This window comes from Salmo salar, chromosome ssa04 (assembly GCF_905237065.1).
Source record: "Salmo salar chromosome ssa04, Ssal_v3.1, whole genome shotgun sequence".
Taxonomy (NCBI): domain Eukaryota; kingdom Metazoa; phylum Chordata; class Actinopteri; order Salmoniformes; family Salmonidae; genus Salmo; species Salmo salar.
Genome location: NC_059445.1, coordinates 53,311,904 through 53,322,567, shown reverse-complemented (window position 1 = coordinate 53,322,567; position 10,664 = coordinate 53,311,904). Strand labels below are relative to the sequence as shown.

The following is a 10,664-nucleotide window of genomic DNA, read 5'->3' as shown; positions in this document are numbered from 1 at the left end:
ACCATACTATGTAAGGGATATTGAGGTGTATGGGAAATGTTTGAGAATCCCATTACGTAGGCATATCCATTGTACGTTTAAAGGCATTTGATCAGCAAGTTTTCAGTGCATAGAGAGATTAAATGGTCTCAGTTGACTACTGCATCATTATTGGCTTTAAAGCCATCTAGTAAATCCCCTAGATCGATCAATGCAGTCAAGTTCAGACTCTGAGTTTATTGCAAGCTCAGAAAGAAATATCAATCTAAGTAATCCTAGAAGCCTTCAGTGTAATGATATTTAGCATCAAAAAGTTAACGGTCCATGCACACACCTTACCTATCAAGCTGACTTCATCTCTCAACACTTTCTGCCCACCACAAGTCCTATATGATATAGTTTTGTTTTTAAGATACACTACATGACCAAAAATATGCTGACACCTGCTCGTTCAACATCTCATTACAAAATCATGGGCATTTGCTACTATAACAACCTTCACTGTTCTGGGAAGGATTTCCACTAGATGTTGGAACATTGCTGCGGGGTCTTGCTTTCATTCAGCCACAAGAGATTAGTGAGGTCAGGAACTGATGTTGGGCAATTAGGCCTGGCTCGCAGTCGGTGTTCAAATTCATCCTAAAGGTGTTCGATGGGGTTGAGGTCAGGGCTCTGTGCCGGCCAGTCAAGATATTCCACACCGATCTCAACAAACAATTTCTGTATGGACATCGCTTTGGGCATGGGGGCATTATCTTGCTGAAACAGGAAAGGGCCTTCCCCAAACTGTTGCCACAAAGTTGGAAGCACAGAATCGTCTAGAATGTCATTGTATTCTGTAGCATTAAGAATTCCCTTTACTGGAACTAAGGGGCCTAGCCCGAACCATGAAAAACAGCCCCAGACCATTATTAATCCTCCACCAAACTTTACAGGCGCAACTATGCATTCAGCAATTAGCGTTCTCCTGCCATCCGCCAAACCCAGATTGTCCGTCGGACTGCCAGATGGTGAAGCGTGATTCATCACTCCAGAGTACGAGTTTCCAATGCTCCAGAGTCCAATGGCGGTGAGCTTTACACCACTCCAACCGACGCATGGCATTGCGCATGGTGATATTATGCTTGTGTACGGCTGCTTGAACATGGAAACCCATTTCATGAAGCTCCTATGAACAGTTCTTGTGCTGATGTTGCTTCCAGAGGTAGTTTGGAACTCGGTATTGCAACCGTGGACGGGCGATTTTTACACGCTACACGCATCAGCACTCGGCGGTCCCATTCTGAGAGCTTCATGGCTGAGCCGTTGTTGTTCATAGACGTTTCAACTTCACAATAACAGCACTTGCAGTTTTAGCAGGGCAGAAATTTGACGAACTGACTTGTTGGAATGTTGGCATCCTATGACGGTGCAACGTTGAAAGTCATTGAGCTGTTCAGTAAGGCCATTCTACTGCCAATATCTGTCTATGAAGATGTCATGGCTGTGTGCTTTATTTTATAATCCTGCCAGCAAAGCAGGGGTGTCCACATACTTCAGAAAGTATTCAGACCCCTTCACTTTTTCCACATTTTGTTACGTTACACCCTTATTCTAAAATTGATTAAATAAAAAAATGTTTGAAAGGTTTGCAAATTTATTACAAATAAAAAACTGAAATACCTTATTGACATAAGTATCCAGACCCTTTGCTATGAGACTCGGAATTGAGCTCAGGTGTATCCTGTTCCAATTGTTCATCCTTGAGATGTTTATACAACTTCCTTGGAGTCCACCTGTCCACCTAAATTCAATTGATTGGACATGATTTGGAGAGGCACACACCTGTTTATATTAGGTCCAACAATTGACAATGCATGTCCGAGAAAAAAATCAAGCCATGAGGTTGAAATAATTGTCCATAGAGCTCTGAGACAGTATTTTGTCGTGGCACAGATCTGGGGAAGGGTACCAAAACATTTCTGCAGCATTGAAGGTCCCCAAGAACCCAGTGGCCTCCATCATTCTTAAATTGAAGAAGTTTGGAACCACTCAAGACTCTTCTTAGAGCTGGCTGCCTAGCCAAACTGAGTCATCAGGGGAGAAAGGCCTTGGTCAGGGAGGTGACCAAGAACCCGATGGTCACTCTAACAGAGCTCCAGAGTTCCTCTGTGGAGATGGGAGAAGCTTCCAGAAGGACAAACGGCTCTGCAGCACTCCACCGATCAGGCCAATATGGTAGAGCGACCAGATGGAAGCCACTCCTCAGTAATTAGCACATGACATTTGGAGTTTGTCAAAAGGATCAGGATCGAGGGAAAGAGCGGAGCAAAGTACAGAGAGATCTTTGATGAAAACCTGCTCCAGAGCACTCAGGACTTTAGACTGGGGTGAAGGTTCACCTTCCAACAGGACAACGACCCTAAGCACACAGTCAAGACAACGCAGGAATGGCTTCGGGACAAGTCTCTGAATGTCCTTGAGTGACCCAGCCAGAGCCCAGACTTGAAGCCGATCGAACATCTCTGGAGAGACCTGAAAATGGCTGTGCAGCGACGCTCCCCATCCAACCTGACAGAGCTTGAGAGGATCTGCAGAGAAGAATGGGAGAAACTCCCCAAATACAGGTGTGCCAATCTTGTAGCGTCATACCCAAGAACACTCAAGGCTGTAATCGCTGCCAAATGTGCTTCAACAAAGTACTGAGTAAAGGGTCTGAATACTTACATAAATGTGATATTTCAGTTATTATTATATTAATTTTTTTGCAATAATTTCTACAAATCTGTATTTGCTTTGTCATTATGGGGTATTGTGTGTAGATTGATGGGGGGAAAAAACGATTTAATCAATTTTAGAATAAGACTGTAACGTAACAAAATGCGGAACAAGTGATGGGGTGTGAATACTTTCCGAAGGCTCTTTATATAGTGTACTTTAAAAGTAATTAGAATTTATGTAAGGTCCTAAATAATTTAAAACATGCATCTCATCTTATCTGGTATTATCTTATCTTACCATAAGGACATGTTGAAAATCCTTTTTTATTCTACAACCGAGTGATCCCACTCCCAGACACCACATAATCAAACACGACAATAATTAATAACATGTCAATATGGGACCATAAACAAACACAATATTAAGAAATAACTTCTGACACAATGTTTACCTCTTTGGGATATTTATTAAGTATATATTATTTGAAGGTGTCTACTGAAGGATGATGGTATTGTACAGTATATTCTACTCATTTGGTTTTGAGCAATGACTTCAAAGGAAACAATGGGGATTCAAATCACAAGATCAATAGAAACACAATCAAAAACAACAAATGTAAAAAAAAAGTCAAAAACAGAAAGATAAAAGAACATTTTCTATTGACGTTGATGTTAAAGGGAAGCAAGGAAAAAATAAAAGATCCACAATTTTCACATGAATAATGGAATAAGCCCTAGATTTAGTTGCCAAGTTGCAGAGAGATATCGGAGAATGGAAAGCAAATTAGACCCATTGATTCAATTCTAAATGCTTCAGTCATAAGGTATGAAAGACAATGGGCGCTGCGCTAGCTGGGAGGGATCAAACAAAACAAGCTGTATTGTCTGGAAACACTCCACAGAGAGAGGTAAACACCATTAACAGACCTCATAGGAAAATAAAATCTTTCGATTTATGATGCCATAGCTGAAAAGAATGCCAATGCAATCATGACTGGAATCTGACGATCAATCATCACGAATACATGTTCCTCCTGAGGGTGATAAAACCCTAGTTCCAGTTCCTTAATAGCTTTACGAGGGAACCTACTTATTAAGCAGCTTTTTACTGTTCAAATGTGTATATTATAGCATACATGACATGAGACATGAGAGTACTACTAAGGGTTTGGACTGCTATAGCTGGACAATATAGAGAGTATAACAGTATCAATAAAACACAACAAAAGCTAAATCATAGGAAAGATCAAGATATATCCAGAACTTAATCATAATTTATGGACACAGCAATTAATAATAAGTTACACATAATAATTTCACAAAGATATCAGTGATCCCTTGATTCTTTAACCCCAAACCCTCCCTCCAGGCCCCCCCGCCGTTGAGTCCATAACAGTGTGGTTTGATTGACATGCAAGACCAAGCCCCCAATTGGTGCAGTCCCAGCTTATAGGAGACAGAGCTGCCTGGCCCTGTCCTGCCCACTCTAGGACTTCACTTCCTGCTTCTTCTTGCTCTGGAACTTCCTGAACTGTGATTGGATCGCCACAGCAGCCTTCTCCGTCTCAGGGGCCTTCATGTCGATATCCGCAAAGTCCTCCTCAGGAGCATCCTTCTTGGAGTCATCTGTGGGAAGGGAGGAGAGATGGTGAGACTACAACAGAAAATCAATTCAAATAAAATTGTATTGTCACATGCGCCGAATACAACAGGTGTAAAGCTTACCGTGAAATGCTTACTTACAAGCCCTTAACCAACAATGCAGTTCACGAAATAGAGTTAAGAAAATATTAACTAGATAAACTAAAGTTTTTAAAAAAGTGACACAAGAAAATTACATAACAATACTGAGGCTATATATAGGGGGTACCGGTACTGAGTCAATGTGCGGGGGTACAAGTTAGTCGAGGTAATTTGTAAAGTGACTATGTATAGATAATGAACAGCGAGTAGCAGCAGTGTAAAAACAAGGGGGGGGGGTCAATGTAAATAGTCTGGGTTGCCATTTGATTAATTGTTCAGCAGTCTTATGGCTTGGGGGTAGAAGCTGTTAAGGAGCCTTTTGATCCGAGACTTAGCGCTCTGGTACCGCTTGCCGTGCGGTAGCAGAGAGAACAGTCAATGACTTGGGTGACTGGAGTCTTCGACAATTTTTTGGGCCTTCCTCTGACACCACCTAGTATATAGGTCCTGGATGTCAGGAAGCTTGGCTCTAGTGATGTACTGGGCCGTATGCACTACCCTCTGAAGCGCCTTACAGTCAGATGCCGAGCAGTTAACATACCAAGCAGTGATGGAACCGGCCAGGATGCTTTCGATGGTGCAGCTGTAGAACTTTGAGGATCTGGGGACCCATGCCCTCTTCACAACTGTCCTGCTGTATTTGGAACCATGACAGTTTGTTGGTGATGGGACACCAAGAAACTTGAAACTCTCGACCCGCTCCACTTCAGCGCTGTCGATGTTAATGGGGGCCTGTTTGGCCCTCCTTTTCCAATAGTCCACGATCAGCTCCTTTGTCTTGCTCAAATTAAGGGAGAAGTTGTTGTCTGACCTCCTCCCTATAGGCTGTCTCATCGTTGTCGATGATCAGGCCTACCACTGTTGTGTCGTCAGCAAACTTAATGATGGTGTTGGAGTCGTGCTTGGCCACGCAGTCGTGGGTGAACAGGGAGAACAGGAGGGTATTTTTTTTCAACTTTATTTAACCAGGTAGGCCAGTTGAGAACAAGTTCTCATTTACAACTGTGACCTGGCCGAGATAAAGCAAAGCAGTGTGACACGGACAACAACACAGAGTTACACATGGAATAAACAAACGTACAGTCAATACACAATAGAAAAGTCTATATACAGTGTGTGCAAATGAAGTGAGATTAGGGAGGTAAGGCAATAAATAGGCCATAGAGGCGAAATAATTGCAATTTAGCAATTAAACACTGGAGTGATAGATGTGCAGAAGATGAATGTGCAAGTACAGATACTGGGGTGCAAAGGGGCAAACAACAAATAACAATGTGGGGATGAGGTAGTTGGGTGGGCTATGTACAGGTGCAATGATCTGTAAGCTGCTCTGACAACTGATGCTTAAAGTTAGTGAGGGAGATATGAGTCTCCAGCTTCAGTGATTTTTGCAATTCGTTCCAGTCAATGGCAGCAGAGAACTGGAAGAAAGGCGGCCAAAGGAGGAATTGGCTTTGGGAGTGACCAGGGAAATATACCTGCTGGTGGGTGTTGCTATGGTGACCAGTGAGCTTTACCTAGCAAAGACTTATAGATGACCTGGAGCCAGTGGGTTTGGCGACGAATATGAAGCGAGGGTCAGCCAATGAGAGCATACAGGTCGCAGTGGTGGGTAGTATATGGGGCTTTGGTGACAAAACTAATGGCACTGTGATAGACTGCATCCAATTTGCTGAGTAGAGTGTTGGAGGCTATTTTGTAAATGACCTTGCAGAAGTCAAGGCTTCCTATTTCGCTTTGTTGCGAAATAGGAAGCTGATTCTAGATTTAATTTTGGATTGGAGATGCTTAATGTGAGTCTGGAAGGAGTGTTTACAGGCTAACCAGACACCCAGGTATTTGTAGATGTCCACATATTCTAAGTCAGAACTGTCCAGAGTAGTGATGCTAGCAGGTGCGGGCAGTGATCAGTTGAAAAGCATGCATTTAGTTTTACTTGCATTTAAGAGCAGTTGGAGGCCATGAAAGGAGTGTTGTATGGCATTTAAGCTTGTTTGGAGGTTTGTTAACACAGTGTCCAAAGAAGGGCCAGAAGTATACAGAATGGTGTCGTCTGCGTAGAGGTGGATCAGAGAATCACCAGCAGCAAGCGCGACATCATTGATGTATACAGAGAAAAGAGTCGGCCTGAGAATTGAACCCTGTGGCACTCCCATAGAGACTACCAGAGATCCGGACAACAGGCCCTCCGATTTGACACACTGAACTCTGTCTGAGAAGTAGTTGATGAACCAGGCAAGGCAGTCATTTGACAAACCAAGGCTGTTGAGTCTGCCAATAAAAATGCGGTGATTGACTGAGTCGAAAGCCTTGGCCAGGTCAATGAATACGGCTGCACAGTATTGTCGATGGCGGTTATGATATCGTTTAAGATTAAGCACCCCTGAGGGGCCCCAGTGTTGAAGATCAGCGTGGCAAATGTGTTGTTGCCTACCCTTACCACCTGGGGGCGGCCCATCAGGAAGTCCAGGATTCAGATGCAGAGGGAGGTGTTTAGTCCCAGGGTCCTTAGCTTAGTGATGAGCTTTGTGGGCAGTATGGTGTTGAACGCTGAGCTGTAGTCAATGAACAGCATTCTCACATAGGTTTTCCTTTTGTTCAGGTGGGAAAGGGCAGTGTGGAGTGAGAATGAGATTGCGTCATCTGTGGATCTGTTGGGGCGGAATGCAAATTGGAGTGGGTGTAGGTTTCCGTCATGGTGTTGATGTGAGCCATGACCAGCTTTTCAAAGCACTTCATGGCTACTGACATGAGTGCTACAGGGCGGTAATCATTTAGGCAGGATACCTTCGCTTTCTTGGGCACAGGGACAATGGTGGTCTGCTCGAAACATGTAAGTATTACAGACTCGGTCAGGGAGAGATTGAAAAGGTCAGTGAAGACACTTGCCAGTTGGTTCGCACATGCTTTGAGTACACATATTGGTAATCAGTCTGGCCCGCGCTTGGTGAATGCTCACATCGGCTACGGAGAGCGTAATCACACAGTCGTCCGGAACAGCTGGTGCTCTCATGCATACTTTAGTGTTGCTTGCCTCAAAGCGAACATAAAAGGCATTTAGCTCATCTGGTAGTCTTGCGTCACTGGGCAGCTTGTGGCTGGGTTTCCCTTTGTAGTCCAGAATATTTTTCAAGCCCTGCCACATAGCCTTTAGCCGTACCCTTATCCTACTTCTCCTCTGTTCCTCTGGTGATGTGGAGGTTAATCCAGATCCTGCAGTGTCTTGCTCCACTCCCACTCCCCAGGTGCTCTCATTTGTTGACTTCTGTAACCGTAAAAGCCGTGGTTTCATGCATGTTAACATTAGAAGCCTACTCCCTAAGTTTGTTTTACTGACTGCTTTAGCACACTCTGCCAACCCAGATGACTTAGCCGTGTCTGAATCCTGGCTTAGGAAAACCACCAAAAACCCTGAAATCTCCATCGCTAACGATAACATTTTCCGCCAAGATAGAACTGCCAAAGGGGGCAGAGTTGCAATCTACTGCAAAGATAGCCTGCAGAGTTCTGTATTACTATCCAGGTCTGTACCCAAACAATTCGAGCTTCTACTTCTAAAAATTCATCTTTCCAGAAACAAGTCTCTCACTGTTGCCGCTTGCTATAGACCTCCCTCTGCCCCCAGCTGTGCCCTCGATACCATATGTGAATTGATTGCCCCCCATCTATCTTCTGAGCTCATGCTACTAGGTGATCTAAACTGGGACATGCTTAACACCCCAGCCATCCTACAATCTAAGCTTGATGCCCTCAATCTCACACAAATTATCAATGAACCTACTAGGTACAACCCCAAATCCGTAAACACGGGCATCCTCATAGATATCATCCTAACTAACTTGCACTCCAAATACACCTCTGCTGTTTTCAATCAAGATCTCAGCGATCACTGCCTCATTGCCTGCATCCGTAATGGGTCTGCGACCAAACGACCACCCCTCATCACTGTCAAACGCTCCCTAAAACACTTCTGCGAGCAGGCCTTTCTAATCGACCTGGCCGGGGTATCCTGGAATGACATTGACCTCATCCCGTCAGTAGATGATGCCTGGCTATTCTTTAAAAGTGCCTTCCTCACCATCTTAAATAAGCATGCCCCACTCAAAAAATGTAGAAGTAGGAATAGATATAGTCCTTGGTTCACTCCAGACCTGTCTGCCCTTGACCAGCACAAAAACATCCTGTGGCGTTCTGCATTAGCATCGAATAGCCCCCGTGATATGCAACTTTTCAGGGAAGTTAGGAACAAATATACACAGGCAGTTAGAAAAGCTAAGACTAGCTTTTTCAAACAGAAATTTGCATCCTGTAGTACTAACTCAAAAATGTTCTGGGGTACTGTAAAGTCCATGGAGAATAAGAGCACCTCCTCCCAGCTGCACACTGCTCTGAGGCTAGGAAACACGGTTACCACCGATAAATCCACTATAATTGAGAATTTCAATAAGCATTTCTCTACGGCTGACCATGATTTCCACCTGGCTAACCCTACCCCGGTCAACTGCCCGGCAACCTCCACAGCAACCTGCCAAGCCCCCACCATTTCTCCTTCACCCAAATCCAGATAGCTGATGTTCTGAAAGAGCTGCAAAATCTGGACCCATACAAATCAGCCGGGCTAGACAATCTGGACCCTCTCTTTCTAAAATTATCTGCCGAAATTGTTGCAACCCCTATTACTAGCCTGTTCAACCTCTCTTTCGTATCGTCTGAGATTCCCAAAGATTGGAAAGCTGCCCCGGTCATCCTCCTCTTCAAAGGGGGTGACACTCTAGACCCAAACTGCTACAGACCTATATCTATCCTACCCTGTCTTTCTAGGTCTTCAAAAGCCAAGTTAACAAACAGATTACCGACCATTTCGAATCCCACCGTACCTTCTCCGCTATGCAATCTGGTTTCAGAGCTGGTCATGGGTGCACCTCAGCCACGCTCAAGGTCCTAAACGACATCATAACCGCCATCGATAAGAGACAATACTGTGCAGCCATATTCATCGACCTGGCCAAGGCTTTCGACTCTGTCAATCACCACATTCTTATTGGCAGACTCGACAGCCTTGGTTTCTGAAATGATTGCCTCGCCTGGTTTACCAACTACTTCTCTGATAGAGTTCAATGTGTCAAATCGGAGGGCCTGTTGTCCGGACCTCTGGCAGTCTCTATGGGTGTGCCACAGGGTTCAATTCTCAGGCCGACTCTCTTCTCTGTATACATCGATGATGTTGCTCTTGCTGCTGGTGATTCTCTGATCCACCTCTACGCAGACGACACCATTCTGTATACTTCTGGCCCCTCTTTGGACACTGTGTTAACTAACCTCCAGACGAGCTTCAATGCCATACAACTCTCCTTCCGTGGCCTCCAACTGCTCTTAAACGCAGGTAAAACTAAATGTATGCTATTCAGTCGATCACTGCCAGCACCTGCTCACCCGTCCAGCATCACTACTCTGGATGGCTCTGACTTAGAATCCGTGGACAACTACAAATACCTGGGTGTCTGGTTAGACTGTAAACTCTCCTTCCAGACTCACATTAAGCATCTCCAATCCAAAATTAAATCTAGAATCGGCTTCCTATATCGCAACAAAGCATCCTTCACTCATGCTGCCAAACACACCCTCGTAAAACTGACCATCCTACCGATCCTCGACTTCGGTGATGTCATCTATAAAATAGCCTCCAACACTCTACTCAACAAACTGGATACAGTCTATCACAGTGCCATCCGTTGTGTCACCAAAGCCCCATACACTACCCACCATTGCGACCTGTACGCTCTCGTTGGTCGGCCATCGCTTCATAATCGTCGCCAAACCCACTGGCTACAGGTTATCTACAAGTCTCTGCTAGGTAAAGCCCCGCCTTATCTCAGCTCACTGGTCACAATAGCAGCACCAACTCGTAGCATGCGCTCCAGCAGGTATATCTCACTGGTCACCCCCAAAGCCAATTCCTCCTCTGGCCGCCTTTCCTTCCAGTTCTTTGGAACGAACTGCAAAAATCTCTGAAGCTATAGACTCATATCTCCCTCACTAGCTTTAAGCACCAGCTGTCAGAGCAGCTCACAGATCACTGCACCTGTACATAGCCCATTTGTAAATAGCCCATCTATCTACATACCTCATTCCCATACTGTGTATATTTCTTTCTTCTCCTTTGCACCCCAGTATCTCTACTTGCACATTCATCTTCTGCACATCTACCATTCCAGTGTTTAATTGCTATATTGTAATTACTTC

At 44.6% G+C, this 10,664-nt stretch overlaps 1 protein-coding gene across 1 annotated transcript in view; it reads right to left on the bottom strand.

Moving 5' to 3' along the window:
- Positions 1-3,129: 3,129 nt before the first annotated feature.
- LOC106603560 (calmodulin regulator protein PCP4) overlaps positions 3,130-10,664 on the bottom strand; it is a 40,366-nt gene continuing 32,831 nt past the window's right edge. The window contains exon 3 of the mRNA XM_014197412.2: positions 3,130-4,304. Within this exon, the coding sequence (XP_014052887.2) occupies positions 4,165-4,304 (140 nt within the window). The 3' untranslated portion in view covers positions 3,130-4,164. The remainder of the gene's footprint in view (positions 4,305-10,664) is intronic.